General features: G+C 31.8%; 1 protein-coding gene across 2 annotated transcripts; it reads left to right on the forward strand.

The window, feature by feature from the left end:
- Positions 1-14357: 14357 nt before the first annotated feature.
- On the forward strand, positions 14358-18287 carry LOC149536992 (galactoside 2-alpha-L-fucosyltransferase-like). 2 transcript variants are annotated; one of them, XM_089806689.1, is made up of 3 exons: positions 14358-14608; positions 15429-16050; positions 16517-18287. In XM_089806689.1, the coding sequence occupies exons 2-3, from the start codon at positions 15687-15689 to the stop codon at positions 17986-17988; spliced, it is 1836 nt and encodes a 611-aa protein (XP_089662815.1). In that variant the 5' UTR covers positions 14358-14608; positions 15429-15686; the 3' UTR covers positions 17989-18287. The 2 variants fall into 2 exon arrangements, with proteins under 2 accessions (XP_089662815.1, XP_089662814.1); XM_089806688.1 differs by having other exon boundaries at positions 14358-14444.
- The last annotated feature ends 1037 nt before the right edge of the window (positions 18288-19324 follow it).

Genomic DNA, 19324 nt, shown 5'->3' on the forward strand with positions numbered 1-19324 from the left:
TTTTTAGTTTTTTGGCATGGCTAGATCCCCAGGGTATAAAGACCAAGATGATAGAATTTTTAATAAGATAATTAGGCTAGGGCATGCATATATGCTTTTTGTGTATATATACATTGTTCATGTACTTGTTTCCATGGTGTGTGGCTCAGGGTTAGAGGACATACTAAGTAGATATATGAATGCCATGGAATGGGTATGTTGTACAAATGAGGGGTTCTATTTTCGCTGCAACTTAGTGCATATAGGAAGTCATCCTAAAAATATTGGTGTAACAAATAATATTTCTCAAATATGAAAATGGTTACAGTGTTCTTAGGGCATAATTTTTGGTAATTATGCACAGATGTTTTTATGGTTTCAAGCGGTACACATATTATATTATATTATAACATGGAATCAAAATCACCTTGCACATATCTAGATTTAAACCAAATTGTAGGGTCAATGTTAAAGAATATTGTTCAAAATGTGTTGCACAAAATGACACTCCTATAGAAGTCGATAAATAATTTTAAAGAAAAGATTTGAGAAAACCACCCATGAAAAAGGCTCCATGATCCAACAATAAATCAAATTGAATAAAAGAAAACAATCAATACCATGAGATATAATCAAATATTTTTACTTGACCTTAATCTACTTCATAGAGAATGAAAGAGCATTCCATCAAAAAATTTAATTTGAAGAATCTTGTCGAAATTTATTGTCAACTCTACAGTAGAAGCGAGCAAGGGCCATGATTGAGATCCTGCGATTCAAATCTAGATGCCTAATAAAATTATGGAGAAGATTAGAAAATAACACATTGTCTGAGAAAGAGGAATAAACTCCATACAGGCTACCTTAAATGTATGCAAAATATAATTTAGAATGTGATACGTTATCATTATAATAATAAATAATAAATATCACATCGTTCAAAGTGATAGTAGATTTGGTAAGATTTCCTTTCTTTTGTGAAAACTTTCTATTTCATTTTATAGTTTAGACGAAATCAAATACACAAGTTTATAAAGTTTATGTTATATACTATTTTATTTTTGGCATGTTTAATTATAATTCATTTTAAGTTTCTTTTAAAAGATTTGTTTTGATAGCATGTAGGCTCAAATTCTCTATTAACTTATGGTGTTTAAATGATTTATTTAAATAAAAAATAAAAATAAATTGTATAGTTAAAGAAAAACTAGAATTTATGTTCAATTTTTTTATTAAAATTAATAAAAATAATTTTAAGACATAAAATTTTATATTTTTTGATGAATAGACGTTTTTCATTAATTATAATTTAAAGAATTTTATGTTTGATATAATTTGATTTAGATAATTATCATTGATTAACTTATTATTATAGTAAAATATAAATTGTTTGAAGTGATAGATTCTTTCTAGTTTAAAAATCTTAGATTTAATTTAAGTTTTTTTATAAAATTAAATATATGAGAAGCTTTTCCAATATAATTTTCATGTTTGTCATTTATAAAATTTTATCTTAAATATTTAGGAATAATGAAATTTGGACTCTTGAAATTGTGAGGACATGATCAAATCATATTTAAATTCTTTACTATAAAAAAACCCATTCAACTAAAATGTGGATGATAGGGTCAACTCATGTTAAAATTCTTTACCAATTTTAATACAAAAAAAAAAAAAAAAAATCTTTTTAAAAAGGACTTTAACTCTTAGGATAGTGGGGATGGCCTCCAATTATATTTGAATTCTTAGTCAACTTTTAATACAAGAAATATCTCATTTTAAAGTAAGTGTAAAAGATTTTTTATTTTTTTCAAAGAAGCTCTATAAATCTTTGAAGTAGTGAAGCTTTATAGACACATCCTATCATTATAATTTTTGTGAGTTCTTGTTAGTGGATGAGATTTGTGTAAGCTTCAACTAAATAAGTAACACATACATATATGACAATTAGACATCTGGTGGTTATGTGGATGTGTTTTCTTGGTGTTTGTATATGAATATATTTATAACTCTACATTTTTAGGTATATCAAAAATATGTTATGAACCTAGAATTTATATTATACTCTCAAATATATATGCATGAGTGGTAAGGTTTACCTACAAATAGTGTGATTGAGTGGTAAGGTAAGTCTATAATTGTCATGGGAATTTTTCCCTTAAAATTTTCATATGAACATTTTGGTAAACTTATTTATTTTAAATTATGTTTATTAAAAAGGTTTACGTGTGTTCTTAATAAATATGATCTAAATCTTAAATATTTATTATTTTTATTAAATCATTTTATTGCAACATTTAATATTTATTAAATAGTGGCTCTTACTATTTACAAATTTGTAAATGGTGAGAGTGGTTATTTAATAATAAAAATGACAAATATTTATGATTTAAATTATATTTATTAATAACATAAGGAAAAATAATAATAAACAAGGTTTAAAAATAAATTAATTTTATTAATAATATATTTAAATATAAATTCTAAAATATATTAATTGTAATGATAATAAAACATTGTTTTCTTTTAAGGTGGTTATAAAATGATATTAATATGTTTAACAAAAATTATATGTTGAGAATATTAAATACTTGATTGATAATTAATCTTTTTGAATGCTGAGATAGACTTGGAGTTTTCTTTTCGGTATATGGAGGATTTTTATTTTCTTCAATAGTTCATAGATAGGTTTTAAGGAGTTTGAGTGTAGATTGGGATGATTTTAAGTTTATTTATAGTTCAATTACAATTGAGAGGACATTAGAGAAATCTATTTGATAATGATGTATTGATATAATAAAAACTTCATTAGTGAGTAATAAAAGTTTTGAAAACATTAAAGAATATAATAATACAATAAAAATATACATCAATCATTCATTTAGTCATTTATTTGGGTGACTAATTATCAGTGACCAATTATTTAGTCAGTTAGTTGATCACTTATTTAGTCACTTATCTTTGTCTAACCTTATGCTTTTTATCGATGACCAAATCAATCATTTATTGAGTCACTTATACTTATATTTGATCACTTTTAGTCACATGACTAAATTTTGTAGTCTTGCAACTAAATATTTTAGTCACATAGTCATTTATTTTTCAAAAATCTACTAGTGCATGTCAGTCACCAATTCTTCTAACTGTGTCTGTCTACTATCACTCAATTCCTACCAAGGTTCTTCTTTAGGAATACTTCCCTTTGACTTCAGTCACTAGTTGTTCTGACTGTGTCTATCTACTGTTGTCACCCTACTGAAGAGATTTCTTTCATACATGTTCTACACATTGACACTTGACATCAATCCTACAACATAGAAAATGAACTCAAAATGTTGAATTTGTTTGAGATATGCTGAGCTTTTCTTTGTTTGTTTTACTTTTGATTTATCATGTCTCTTCGAGTGACTTGATGATGTCATTTTTGACTAGAGAAGCAAGGACTAGGGGGCATGATCTTTTCTTTGCTTTCTATTTGTGGTTTAGTTCCAATGATCTGAGGCATACATATAAATGGGGTGTTCACTACAAGAGCCTCCATCTTGTATTGGATGGCCATCTGTACCTCGAATCCTTTTATATGGATAAATCAATGAGGTTGGTTCTTCTCCTTGCTTGTTGGAGTGAACTCTTTATGCTACAGTAAATATTGATACTCGTCCTGCTAAGTGAACGTATGGGTCACTGCGAGTATATATGGCAACTTCTATCTTAGGTTATAGACATAAGGGTCGTTGCAGAAAAAATACTTATTGATTACTTAGCATAAGAGGGATCTCCCATGTGTCTGGTGTGTCTGCATGCAAGAAACATTTTGGTCATCCTAGCGTTTATGCTCTGATGCTTATGTTCACTTGTTATATTAAAAGGGAAAAATGTTTTGGTCTTTCTAGCTTCTTGTGCCTCGAATGCTTACATTTAATCCCGACAAAACTAGAACATATGTCTCATTCATATTTCCATGATTGCGATATTAGTGGGAATTGTATGACATATGGGGTTTCTCTATATGCTAAGTGATGAATATTTTTGAAGCTTGGTAACTAGACCTAGGGTTGCATCTAGTTTAAGGTTGCATCTAGCATAGGGTTGCATTGCATATTTTGCTTGCATAAGTTCAATCATTGATTTACTTACATCCTTTGTGATGTGGGATTGTTGGCTTCTTCAAAGTATCATATTTCTTCATGATTGTACAAATGATTTATTAATCACCCTCTTGGCTATTTTGACTACTCTAAATCCATTTTCGAGATTGAGTTCAAAATTTGACACACTTAAACAGCTCAAAATCACATTTTAAAATTTTGGGACCGATGCGATCAAACACTTGTGCAGTCCTTTTTTTTTTTGATACTTTGTGTATCTTGAAATCTTTTCAAATCACACTTTCTTCAAATTTTCCAAAATTTCTAGAAAAGGTCAAATTTGGTCAAACTTTGGTCAAAATTGATCTTTTAGACCTCAAAATCACTTCAAATTGGCTTCTATATTTCTTTTGATCATTCTGATCTCTTCTAAATTCTTCTGATCATTCTGACCTCTTCTATATTTCTTCTGATCATTCTGACCTCTTCTATATTTCTTTCGATCATTCTGATCTCTTTTATGTTCTTCTAAACCTCATATTTCTTCAATATCTTTAACATACTGCGCTACATCACATTTCTGGTGTGTCATCTTTTGATTTCGCTCCTAAGGGGGCAGGATGATTACATTATTGAATCTAAATCTCAACTCAATCTAAATCTTATGTCCTCATCACTTGTGACATCTTGCTCCCTTCTATCTAGCATCTATGTTATCTATCTCATCTTTTGATCAGCTGATCACATCTTATAACATTTATGGTTAGAGTTCAATAGATAGGTATCGGGATAGTCTAAACCCTCACTCTTGAGGATCAAGCCTCATTTTGAAGATGATTTTATGACTCATGATTGGATCTTACTATCTTTTATGGACCAGTATTTAGGGGTTCTATTTGGACTTTGGGGGATTAAGCTTTGTTCTATAGATAATTCCAAATTCTTGCTAAGGATTAAGCTTTGATCTGGAGATAATCCTAACGTTTGTTGAGGATTAAGCCTCATTTTGGGGATAATTCTATGAATCATCTTTAATCTTGTCATCTTTTAATGGATAGGTATCGCGACAATCTAAACCCTGACTCCTGAGAGTTGAGTCTCATTCTAGGAACAATTCTATAAAATTTGACAATCTTTATGCAATCAACTTTGGTATCTAGGTGTTCTATCTAGATCCCTTAAGGTTAAGTTTTTCTCTGGAGATAACCTTTAAAAGCTAATCAATTGGTCTTTGTATCATCAATTTTAGAACCAATCTCATTTCTTGATCTATACTTCTAATTTCTTTGAATCAAATGTGTTGCTTACACATTCATTCAAAGAGGGGCAAATATAATACCCCAAATTTGGCACATTGCCATATTAACCAACTTTGGTTTATTCAATTATTCCTAAGTCCTATTTTAGTAGGCAATTCTAATTTTGATAATCACTACTTGAACTAGGTGTCAAATGTAGAAAATATTAATATGCATTAATCATATAGGCAATTCTAATTCTGATAATCACTACTTGACCTAGGTGTCAAATGCAGTAAATCCTAATATGCATTAATCATATTATTTATTTAATTCCTAAATATCAACTCAAATTAGCTACATAAACCTATTGATTTAATTTAATTTAATTATAAGTGTTCTACTTTAATTAAATTAAAATTACCTATTTAGCTAATATACAAAGGAATTAAATACATTTAATTTAATAAGATATCTCCTCTTTTTTATTATTGAATTTAATTATTCAATTAGTTAAAGTTATCCATTTATGAGGTCATATTCTATTTTATTAAATTAAATATTCACTCAAAAAGGAACCAGTTAACTCCTTTTATCACTCAAAAAGGAACCAGTTAAATCCTTTTAGAGCTCAAAAAGGAACCAGTTAACTCCTTTTATCACTCAAAAAGGAACTAGTTAACTCCTTTTATCACTCAAAGGCAACCAGTTAACTCCCTTTGCATGAAGAAGTTTCCTTTATGATTGACTCTCCTCTTCAATCTTGATCATCCATTCTGATTAATCTCGACCGTCGATCACCTCTTGGATTCTATAAAAGAAGCTCTCCATTCCTCATTATAGAGGATGAATTTTGGAATTTGTGTCAAACTTATGTTGAAATTCTTACTCACTTTTCTCACATATGCATAGCTTTATTTTTTTCATTGTAATATCATTTAGATTTTAAATATGCATCCATTTAGGATACTATGCTTCTTCATTTTTTAGATTAAACTGCATTTCTCATTTAGATTAATTGCACAATCATACAGTTGCATAAAACCCTTCATACTAAAAGGTCTAGTTGCCTGCTTCTCGATCTAAGAGCAAATAGGAAAAATCCTTCTAGTTAGAAGGCAATAGGTCATTTTGTTGGATCCTTCGGATAAACAACACAATGTTTATTCCAAGATAATCTTGTAGGTAAGGATTATGTTGAAGCGTATGTGAGGATCAGAGGCCCCAATTTCACATATACACTTTGATCATTACCTCTACCTTGGTATCCACCTCTATGTCCTCTTTGATCTCATCCTCTACCTCTACCTTTGAAATTAGAGTTTCCTTTCTTACTATTATTTTCCTCTACCTTAAGAGCTAATTGATGACACTTTTGGATGGTGGTAGGGGTCCATACGTTTGACTCTTCTTGGATGTTCCACTTCAATCCACCCAAGTATCTTACTACCTTAATAGGTTCCTCTTCTTGGATCTTGGACCTAAACTCCTTTGTATAAGAGGCCACATCCAAGTCTTTTTGCTTTAGAACTTGCCTCTTTCTATGTAATTGTACTTCATAATCTTCTGGTAGATAATTTTCCTTTACTTTAGTCACCATCGCATTCCAGTTAGCTATAGGATATTTATCCATTCTGATCCTTTCATCTTGTAGGTATTTCCACCATGTCAATGCTAACCCTCTTAGCCTTGATTTTATAACCTTGAAATTTTGTGCCTCTGTGACACCTTCACACTCAAAATGATTTTCCATTCCCTCAATCCATTCCATCACTGCATCAATGTCCATCTTTCCACTAAATAGTGGGATTCTTTCTAGGGCTTTTCCTCCTAGTGCCTTGATAGATTTCAAGAATGATTCCTCATTCGATGGAGGGTCTGGTTTAGAAATGATGTCTTCCTCATCAATCTTTTCCTTACCTTTGTCACTACTCTCACCTTCTTTGTCTTTACTCTTAGTTGCCTCAGCAACTTCTTCTAGCTTTGTTTTCATTTCCTTTAGGGCTTCTTCAAGGATTTGATTTCTCTCTTTTTTCTCACCCACTTCTTTGGCCAACTCTACATTAGTCACCATTATTGTCTCACCTACTGATTCTCCAGTCTAAAAAATCTAACCACAAGCCCAATCTTTTGGTGCTCTGATATCACTCTGATGTAAGACAAATCTTACTCAAACCCTACCTTCTCTTAGCGTCTTCTCTAGGCCACTTCTCTAGCCTATCAAGGTTCTTCCACTAACCCTAGTTCTATAGGATCTCATTCTAAATCCTCCACCTTTTCAATTTGTCTGCACCAATAATGTAACCAACTCAATTATGCATTCTTCACTTGATGTCTTTTTTCATCATCCATGCCAAATGATCAAACATGAACAAAACTAGTCACCAATGGAGAGGAGGGTTTGCTTCTAAGGAATTGAGTCCATTTCAATGCTCAACAATAGAAAATGCAATAAGATCCTTATCAATCTCAAGAAATTGCTTCAAACTAGGCCTTTTAGGGCTACAAGGAATTAGGCCTTGAAACACACCTTTTGGTTTTTAACTCAAAAAATCTACTAACAAGATGGAAAAAAAATTTAGTTCCAGATACCCTTTTGGAAGACCATCTAGTCTCACTTCTCAAACCTATCCATATAGTGGGTTGCTAGAATTAAGCCTAAAAATAAGGGTTTTGCACAATGTTGTCAGCAATCACAAGGGTTTGATCAACCACATAGAAAAACATATCACCATGACTTCTCCTTTGGTATGAGGCTTCTCCACACTCATACCCTCCTCTCCACATGTGTTGGTTGAATAAATGAATGCATTCAACCCATCTAAATGTTGCTACTATCACTATGATCCCTAACCATGCTCCACTAGCTTGCCTAGGACATCACTGCAAAAAGAGAAGACTTGCTTTCTAGGGCCCAAGATTTTGCACACCTAATGTAAAGGGAGTCATCTCACAAACCCCAAGGAACCATACAAATTCCATGGTGGGAATGTGAATCATGACCCCATAATAAAAAATTGCCTGATTTAGACTAGAGATAGTGCTAAAAATATGAAATTTATAAAATATAATGAAATGAAACTATACAAGCTAACTAACCACACAAAAAATTAAGTAATAGCACTTGCTAACTCATGCACAAGATACAATGCAGAGATCAATCTATTAATTCACAAATACAAGTTAGAATGTCTAATTGTGATAAAATCACTCAATAAATATGCTTATTCTTCAATCCAATTTTCTTCAAATGTCAACCAACCCTTATCACAGATCAAGGGAGGCCTTATATATATATATCTTACGATCACATTTCCTAACTATTTAAAACAATTACCCATGACCATTTCAAGATGTAACCAAGTTGCACATAAACTTGTCATGACAACTTTTGCAACTTTGCGAAGTTGTCATGCAACTTGACAACTTTTTGCAAATCAAGCCCAAACTTGGCCAAACCTTCATGAAATGCTACCAAATGACTAAATAGATTCCCTAGACCAATAAACAACCATTCCAACATTTCCTTTCCCAATCTAACCCTCTGAGTGCAAGAAACACACCATTGACAACATTTGCAACATTGTCACACTATAAGAAAACTTTATACAACTAGGAAAATTTGAAGGTGTTGATTACCTAACCAGGCCTCCCAAGGATTAAGACGCATACTAGGACTAACTATCCCTCTTACTTTAGTAGTGGCTTGGCTAAGATCACTATAAGCCAAAACTTGACTAGGAACCCCAGGTGACAACATAGCCCTACCTAGGTGCTCTTGCACCAATTCCTTAAGGAAACTACATAAAGTACAAGAAAAAAAATTGTGATCCTAATCAATCTAACCTAATCCTAGTAAGGACTCTATCCTTGATGCAAACAACACAAACACACTACCCTTGAGAAGACATGCAACACCCTAAAGTAATCTAGAGGGCCACAAGTCAACATGAACTATTACAATGCTAAACTCACAACTAGATTTAACTATAAACTTCCTAGAGTGTGATTGGTTCCAAATTCATCATCTTGGGGGGATAAAATGGCCATTCTTCTATTTAATTCAATCTTTAAGTCAGAAATACAATTCTGAGAAACATCTAACATTGGGAGAATCTTCCACTTGATAGGAGGGAAAGAGGATGCATTAATCACAAAGTTGTTGCAAACACAAATACCCCCACATCCTTTAGGTGATCCTCCAAAGGAGACCAATTTTCAATTTTAGAAGGAATCCATTCCTAAAATCATCCCAAAAGTGAGCTTTGGAGCCATTGTGAACAAGCCAAGAGAGGGAATGAATTATAAGGTCTCTACTAGATGAGATAAAATTTGAAACCTTAGAGTCCTTAGGAAAGGAGGTAGTAGTGAAAGTTTTTCCCTTGCATTTGAATTTAGGTAATTTAAAATACATAAGCTTGGTCCATTTCAAATTTGGACTATGATACAATTTCTAGAATAACTTAGCACCCAAAGCTTTGTTCTGAAGGGCCAAATCATATTTCCACTCCCCTTTATTCTTTAGAATGTCAAACCCTATCCCAAGACAAAGGGGAATCCTAAGATTGCAACTTCTGAACTGATTTCCTTGGCATATCTAAATTGACTTATTCAAAATCGATTCAATCATCATGATTTTACCAAGGAGGGTTAGCCATTAATGTTTCTAGGATTAGATCTTATTATAGATATTAGATATGACCTTCTCCCAAAAATTGTGTTTTTCAAACCGTCTAAAGAAAGGAATGCCCAAATATTTACAAGTGAAGGAGCTCAAAGAAAAGCCCCAAAAGCATATCAACTACTGTTGTACTAGAGGAGCAATATTTTGAAAAAATATTTTAGATTTTCAAGGACTCGCCAATTAACTCGAAGATGCAAAGTAGTCTACTATATTTTGTTTGATGGTCCAAGATTCATTAGAAATTGTTAGATTTGTTCGTGTATTAATTTATTTTACTTTTCTCTTTGATTAATATTAGATAAATATACAATCTAATGATTAATCCCTCAATTATTAACACATCAAATTATATAAAACAAGGGGCGCATGCACCAAAGTTCCTGCCTTCATGTTTTTATGGTTGACAAAAGTAGTATTGCATGAAGGGGAAATTAAGTAGTTACAATTTTTAACAAAAACTTGTTGATGATAAAATTTTTCAGCTACTTAAATAAAAATAATTAATTGTTAATTACTTAAATCAAAGTACCAAAATATATAGTAAGTTTGAGGGGTAGTATTGATGGTATTTAAAAATATTCAGCAAAATTGTAAAATACTAACTAATAAAACATAGCATAAACTTTTAAAAAAATAACATTTTACAATTGTAAAAAATAAACAACAATGTAAAACTAGAAGGAATATATATATAATAAGAAATAAAAACAATTTAACTCTATATTTGAACTTGGTAAGATAACTAGTAAAATATAGTGTAAACTTAAAGAAATAACACTTTACAAATTACAAAAATAAATATCAATGTAAAACTAATAATAAATATATTTAAAATAAGAAATGTAAAATATTTAACTCTATATTTGATTAAAATATCTAAATTATACAACTTAAAGGATATTTAACTGTATAAATTCATATGACTTCTTCATAAACTATTATAAATAATAAATGTATTTAAATTAAGAAATATAAAACATTTAACTCTATATTTGATTAAAATATCTATATTTGAACTTATAAGAAAAATAGATAGAGATAATTAATATTGATTTGACATTAATTTGTGAGGTAGAAGATAAAAATGATTATTTTAAAAAAAGTTAATCCACTTGTCACTTGAATATGGAAAAGATAAAGTTGTAATTAATGCATTCATTAATAGAGTTGTTAGAAAATATTTTTATTTATGTTCAAGAAAATTGAATTTTTTCATTGTCTTTTTTATAATAGGCCAATACAATTTTCAAAAAATTATATTTTCCAATTTCAAGAAAAAAATTCAAATTAATATAGCTTTTGCAAACATTAGTATATGCTCAAATTTTTAGATTTATGTAACTAATATAGAATCAAATAATTCCATTAGTTTCCTACCTTTGGCAAGAACTAAAAATAAAGAATATTAACTGACATATTTATTAATTATTTATAAATAAGAAGATCAAATTTAAATAATTAAAATTTTGTAATTGAATGATTAAAATCAAAGCTTAAAATAAATATAACTAAACTATTTTAATGAAATTAAAGCAATATACTTATAGTAGTTAGAAAGTAAAAAATACATCCTTCAATATGTTTTTTCATTTATCCTATGTTAACATTTTAATGCATTTATATAGACATGAAATAATATAATTTTATGTTTAGTACACTTGTATACTTTATCTTACTATTTATATTTCTATCTATAGCTACAAAATTTTAATCTAGTAGATTTATTCGTCTAATTGTGATGATTACTCAAGGCAAGAGCCTACAACACATTGGTAAAGTGTGAGACATTCATCTCATATAAACTTGCATTTTTTTCTTCATATCAACTTAGCTTACCCCTTGCACATCCTTGAAGTGCACGACTAGTTAAATAGTATATCTCTTAATATTTATAATACATATAATATACTAAAGTGTTTTCTTCCTCATAAGTTCAATAGATCTTTAATTAAACATCAAATATCATTAAAAATAAATAAAAAAATTGCTTAATCAACTTAGCTTACCCCTTGCACATTCTTGAAGTAAAAGACTAGTTAAATAGTATATCTCCTAATATTTTATAATACATATAATATACTAAAGTGTTTTCTTCCTCATAAACCTAATAGATATTTAATTGAACATCAAATATCATTAAAAGAAAATTAAAAATCCCTTAATCATTTGACAAACATCCTTGAAGTGCAAGACAAGTTAAATAGTACATCTCTTAATATTTTATAATACATATAATATACTAAAGTGTTTTCTTCCTCATAAGCCTAATAGATTTTTAATTGAACATCATATATCATTAAAAGAAAATTAAAAATCCCTTAATCATTTGACAAGCCTTTTTTTTTTTTTTGATGGAAACTGTAGACACTTAAAATCTTTTAGAAAATAAAGTATTTTTATTTTTTGAAAAAGTTTCTGATGACATCATCATTTATTAATTAATTATTTAATTATTTAATTAATTAATTTTTCATGCCATTAAATCCCTTTATCTTAATTAAAAATATTTAATTAAAGAATCCCTCTAAAATTTTTTTAAATCTTATTTAAACATTATTTCCTTATTTATTAATTATTTACTTAATAAATTGACCAAAAATTTCAAAATAAATAAATAATTTATTTTTTGCCCAAAACTTGGCCAATTTCTTTAAGACCACTAAACTCTTCCAAAATCTTCTAATCCTTCTTAAATTTTGATTAAAGGCTAATCTCATCATTTCCTACCCCTAATCCCAACTCAAAATATTTAATTACGATTAAATATTAATCCTCATGTTTATTAAAAATGTTTTAATAAATATCTCCTTAACCAAAACCCTTGAAATAAATAAAACTTTATTTATTTTCTAAAAAACTTTTTTTATCCTCATCCTAAGAAGTTCTAGACTCTTCTAGAAAGTCTTCATCCTCATCCAAAGCCTAGACTCTTCTAGAAGATGTCAATCCTTATCTTTAATCCTAATCCTAATCCCCTCCTAACCTTGTCACATTCCCTAAACATAGGTTAAGACTTGCTAACCCAAGCCAAAGTTAACAAATATCTCCTCCTTCACCCACCCTTATTTATTGTCATCCACTCGTCTATCCCTAAGCTAATCCTAAACCATCCTAATCCATCCTCTAATCATTTGCACAATCCTAAGCAAGCTTAAAACCTTCCTAATCCAACCCAAGTCAAAATTCCTCACCCTCCAACATAAATGACCCTCAAATATCTCTTACACTCTCCTTCAATGCTCTTACAAAACACTTATGAAGGGTCTTTATGAGGATATTATCCTTTGAACCTCCTTTGTTGACTCATCCTTGCCCTTTCCTCCATCCTTTCACCCTGTGGCATGTGTCACTCTCTGATTCGCTGTAAAGAAGCACAATCCATGTGCTCTCATCTCATTCAATCTGAGCCCTCCATAAGCTTTCTCCTTTCCTTCCATCTTAGCCCTCCATCCTTCAAGCCTCTTGCCTATAAATTAGATCCTTCCCTTTTGCAAAAACAACACAATCTAGAAAGTAAAGCCATAATGCCATTTTGAGAAGCCATTTTTACATCAAATCCATTCACCAAAATCTATCAAAAATCCTCCATTGAAGCCCATTTGAGCATTTGAGCATACATACATAATCAAACCTTCTTAGCTATTAGACACAGCTCTATATCAAGTGATCATCCTCATTGAGAGAGTCTATCCATGGCTCATATTCTCATTTGAGGACTTCACTTTGTCTCTCATGAAGTTATGTTAAATTAATATGCAAATGCTTTTGATTGTTTTAATTTAGTGTTTCTAACATACTAAAGTAGCATATATAGAAACAACCCGAATACATAGATATTGGCATCTCTGTCAAAGTCACCCAGGAGTCAAACCTGGCCCAAATACGCCTCCAGGGGTTTGAACCTTGGTGGATGGCAATGTTATCATACCATGATCCTTACCAATTGTGCCCAACCAATTGTGCTACAACCCTTTGACACAAGCCCTTTTTTGATAAAATTGATATATAACCTTTAAATAAGAATTTAAATTATAATGATACCACCATGATCCAAACATATATTACAATTTCTGTGTACAAAATTTCTTATTTTTATCTACAAAATCTATAACAAAACTCATGGAATCTAGTTTCCCAAAACCTTTGTGTACAGCATAATTTGCGCTCTGTGGAACAAATGGCGCGTCCTCCACCTATCTGGTTAAATTTTAAGCTCAACTAGCCTAGTATGTGTCCTTTCTATCGTTTTAAACAATATCCCCAATTTTTGTTTTCCCAAAAGGAACTGTTCCCAAACCCTTGCGAATCGGGATTCGGCACCTCATGCATTCTCTATTTTAATATCTTTGAGGTCGAATTTTAAAAGATGACATCAGATCGATTCACACTTCAAAACGAACAAACAGAACTCGACTTCGAAGCTGTGGAACTCACAATTTTAGCCACCCGATAGAGGTATGTGAAAAATCCATTCCTTTGTTCGCATTATTCAAGTTCTTAAATCACTAGGGTTCACGATTGCTATGACAAATGCGAGTGGTGGAATTTATATTAGGGTTTAGAGTATATTATTTTTTGGCTGTTTAGACTTGATCGGACGAGAATTTTATTACATTTTGGTGAGTTACATGCTTTCTCTGCTATAGTGTTCGATCTGGATAAAATATTTTTTAATATTTTAAGTAGCGATGTAAAATAATGACTTTATATGACTTTGAATTTGTGATTTTTAAGCATACTATCAGATTAGATTAATTTTGTTATGAATTTACTTGCTGCACTTGAAGTGCTCAAAAAGTTTGATTTTACTTTTCTTCTTGGCTGTCCACAGAATTGTTTAAATATATTCAAGTTACCTGTAATGTTAGTCCCTGAAACTCACTTCGTCAGATCTTTCTGTCTTTGTGAAGGCTTGTTTTCTATGTACTAGCCGGGATCGAACGAACGACCTCCTTGGTTAACTTTCAATGTATCTACTTTTAAATTTTAGGCATATTTGAGCTCGTATATAGTAGGTGGAGCTTGCTTTGTCGAATCTGAAGCATTGAACTCGTATGATGGTAGCTGAAGCTTTCTTCTTCGAATCTATTTTATTTAGCTTATATGAAAATACCTGGAGCTTGCTTTCTTAAATCAGAATCTTGTAGTTTAAAGGATAGTTGCTGGATCTTGCTTTGTTGAATTGGAATCTTTTAGCTTTGTATTATAGTAGCTGAAGTTTGCTTTGTTCAATCTAAATCTTTATCATTTCGAAGTGTAAATTTCCTATGAGCAGTGAGGACTCCAACTTGAGACAACCTGTTAGCAAGCCGATGCACTCTTCTAATGAGCTACTGTCTGTTGTGCTGTACGGAGTGTGGATTGTTTTGCAAACATTAAGATTTGATTTTAGCTGAAAATTGATTACTTTATTTATTGTTTGATTTTACATCTCTTCAGAGCAGAGCAGAGCATTAAGCTGAGACATGGAAAACCCATCTGAGTGCAGATAACTTCTGCAGTTTATGAATCTTCAGATGTTAAAAGCTTCAGGGAATTTTGACAGTAGCATCGAGTAGGTGAACTGGTATTTTGATTCTAGATGGCACAAATTTTTTATGCTTGAAGGGTGTGTTGGGCTGGAGTTTTGCAAAGAACGAAATATTTTGAGAGTAAATGATTATGTATGGAAACAATTAGCTTAGATTCAAAGCAGTTATGGATATGGCTAGGTCCAGGCGCCACTTTGCTTCAGTCATAGTTGAAGATTCAGATGCTCCCAGTACTCGAATCATGGAGAAGAAGTCAGGATTGAATTTCACTAGATTGTTGTGCATTTCCTTTGTTTGCTTCCTTGTGTTACCAGCTCTTGTTACATTGAGCTACAATGTTGTTTCTCAAGATTCCCCATCAGGACCTTCTCAGATATCAAAAATGCAGTACAATGTAGCTCGCTCTGTCAAGGCAGCAGATGGCATGGGGACTCAAAGTGAAGAAACTGAATTAGATGAAGAGCAGAAAAAAGAAATTCAAGTGTTGGCTTTAGAAGAGGACATTCAAGACAGCACAGCAATGAACCAAGGTATTATCACTAGATCCCTGTAGCTATTTTGTTCATCCATATGGTTTTTGTATATCTACTTTGAAATATGCATATGAGCAATCCTATTCTGCAGTAGTCCTGGTAGTCAATAGGATATTACTAATAGGATTGTACTTAATGGCATTTGAAGTTTGAACTTATAGCCCCTCTTACAACATACAACTTGGCTTTCAGCTCTTCTCCTTCACACGGTCATAATGTAAAGGACTCTTTATTGTGCACATCTTTCATTCTTTGGTGATTGCACCAAATTTCATATTATTGCTAACATTAAATGAGAAAATTGTGGAAGGGCATTTTATATTTAGTTAGAAATTAGAATGGCTGTACCTGTTCGTTAGTTTGATAGGCACATTTTTTTCAGTTCAGTTTTCAATGTTAAGGCATTTTAAAGCTTTAGGCCTTGTACTTTATTTTTAATCATAAGGAAATTTTCATCTTACAGGGTTGAATGATAGCTCTTCTCGGGAGAGTGCTCAGAATATGGATCCATCATTAGATGGTTTGCTTGCTGTTGGTTTCAGTTCAAGGAGTTGCAAGAGCAGGGATCAGGTGTATCGCTATCGAAAAGCATCCAAATATAAGCCATCAGACTATTTGCTAGAGAAGCTTCGGAACTATGAAGCACTCCATAGGAAATGTGGCCCCAATACTGAATTTTTTAAGAGAACTTTGGACAATCTTAAGTCTGGAAAAACACTAGCAGACACAGACTGCCAATATGTTGTGTGGGTTTCATACAGTGGACTAGGCAATAGGATAGTGACAATAGCTGCTACATTTCTTTATGCCCTCCTAACCAATAGGGTGCTTCTTATAGACAGAGGTGTAGATATGACCGATCTTTTTTGTGAGCCATTCCCTAATACTTCATGGTTTCTACCTCCAAGTTTTCCCATGGCTTGGCTGCAACCTTTAAATGAAACATCAACCCAGAGATATGGGCATCTTCTTAACAATAGCATTGTTGAGCTTTATGAAAATGGTACCCAAAGAAATCTTCCACATCATGTTTATCTTCATCTAACCCACAATTATGATTTCCATGATAAATTATTCTTTTGTGAGAGAGAGCAGCAATTTCTGAAGCATATACCATGGTTGTTTCTAAGGTCCAATAACTATTTTGTCCCCTCTCTCTACCTGCTACCCTCATTCAATGAGGAATTGCACCATTTATTTCCTCAAAGAGATTCTATTTTTCATCATTTAGGTAGGTACCTATTGCACCCTACTAATCCAGTCTGGGGCTTGATTACTAGATTCTATCAAGCTTATCTGGCTCATGCTGAACAAAGGATAGGTCTGCAGATCAGAACATATGATCCCGGGTACTTCCCGCATATAACAGATCAGGTTTTGGCTTGTAGTCAGAAGAATAAAATTCTACCCGACATATCTCATAGTGATGAATTCCTCGAACCTGCATATGAAAATGGATTTGTAAAGAAGCCTAATGCAGTCTTAGTAACCTCTCTAAGTTCTGGGTACTATGAAAGAATCAGAGACTTGTATTGGGAACACCCTACCATAGATGGACAGATTGTGAGTGTCTTTCAGCCTAGTCATGAAGAATGGCAGCACACTGAAAATCAATCTCACAGTATGAAGGCATGGGCAGAAATGTATCTTCTTTCTCTTTGTGATGTGCTTATAATAAGCCCATGGTCCACTTTTGGATATGTAGCTCAAGGTCTTGCAGGCATAAAACCTCTGATTATGTTTAAGCCTGAGAATGACACTGTTCCAGATCCACCATGTCGTGAAGTCATGTCAATGGAGCCTTGCTTTCATGCACCTCCATTTTACGATTGTCAAGCAAAGAAAGGTATAGATACTGGAAAAGTCTTTCCATATGTACGGCATTGTGAAGATGTGCCTTGGGGTCTCAAGGTGGTAGAAAATGATGAACTGTAGGTGTTTCTGCTTTTGGGATCTGAATGATTTATTGCATAGATCATTCATAGAGATATGCATATTTAATTTATAATGTTACAGTGAAGCTTTCAGTACTTTGTTATGGTGCATGCATAAACATGTTTAGAAGGGAAAGAATAAGATTTTTGTATGCAGAACACTCTACTGTAGATAGGCTGCTTGTGAGTATCTTTCAGCCTAGTCATGAAGATTGGTTGCAATCTGAAAATCATAAACCAATAATATTTGTAATCTAGCTTATCTATCGTCTATACCAATGTGCATTTTTTCTCATAGAATTATATATATATTTCCTGGCTGTGAATTTGCAATATTTGTATGTCAATATACTAAAGCTGCAAGCCTTATGGTAACTTTGAAATTTTTGTTGGTTCTTCCTTCAATGACAAGATTACTTTTTGTTTTGTGTAATCTAGCTTTCCACAGTCCAGCCAAAAGGAATCACATTGCATATTTTCTTAGCTAGACACATGTTTATAAATAGAGTTTTCAACATTAGATGCCATTTTTTCTGTTGAAGACTTTTGTGCACCACTTTTGAACGTTACAACTTAAAGTTTTGCTGCATTGTCCTCAGATGACACAGTTTTTGTTGCAGTTTGTTGAATTTGAATTTTGAATTCATTGAGAATATTACGTATTTACTTTTTAACAGATATCATTTTGTGTTTAGTATTCATCCTAGATGACAATTCAGAAATGTACCTAGAAGATGTGAAGGGATGAGTACATGAGAGTAATGGTTAAACACTGCATCATAATACCGCTGGAGGTTAGTACAGACAAGTTTAGAGGAATAGTTAATGTCAGATAGGTTTAATCAGTATTTCCTATAAGTAATGAAAGACATGAATGCAATTGAAAAAATTAGGAAAGATTAAAGCAGTATGAAGGGGAGATCAGATAAGATGCATCTTTGGAATGGTCATAATGTAGCTATGTGGACGGATGAATGCATGGGAGGTAATGGTTAAAAACTACATATCCTCAAGTTCATTATGTGCAGTGGATTATTTCAAAAACAAATCATTGATGATGAACCAGAAGGAGAGGATGCCAGGTAGGTTTGATCAGTAACTTTTATAAGTAAAGACATGAGTGTAATTGAAAGAATGAGGAAAGATTAAAGCACGTAGCTATTTGAGAGCTTCCCAACTTTCAAATTTCTATTTATTCATAGAAAACCCATTCAAATGAAGGGTGAAATTAGGCTCATTAAGCTAGGAGCATTACCAACTGTAGAGATAATTTATTCTCTCTTTTGTTTGGATACTGCTGGGATATTGTTTCTTTGGTTGACATTTTTCCCCTTTTA

The sequence above is a fragment of the Cupressus sempervirens genome, chromosome 10 (assembly GCF_028749045.1).
Source record: "Cupressus sempervirens isolate cs-2001-9-10 chromosome 10, ASM2874904v1, whole genome shotgun sequence".
Lineage (NCBI taxonomy): Eukaryota > Viridiplantae > Streptophyta > Pinopsida > Cupressales > Cupressaceae > Cupressus > Cupressus sempervirens.

Bases quoted from the DNA above. Each gene is read 5' to 3' on its own strand.
- LOC149536992 (XM_089806689.1), top strand. From the start codon at position 15,687: ATGGATATGGCTAGGTCCAGGCGCCACTTTGCTTCAGTCATAGTTGAA. The intron at 16,051-16,516 runs GTATTATCACTA...TTCATCTTACAG, and splicing joins CAGCACAGCAATGAACCAAG to GGTTGAATGATAGCTCTTCT.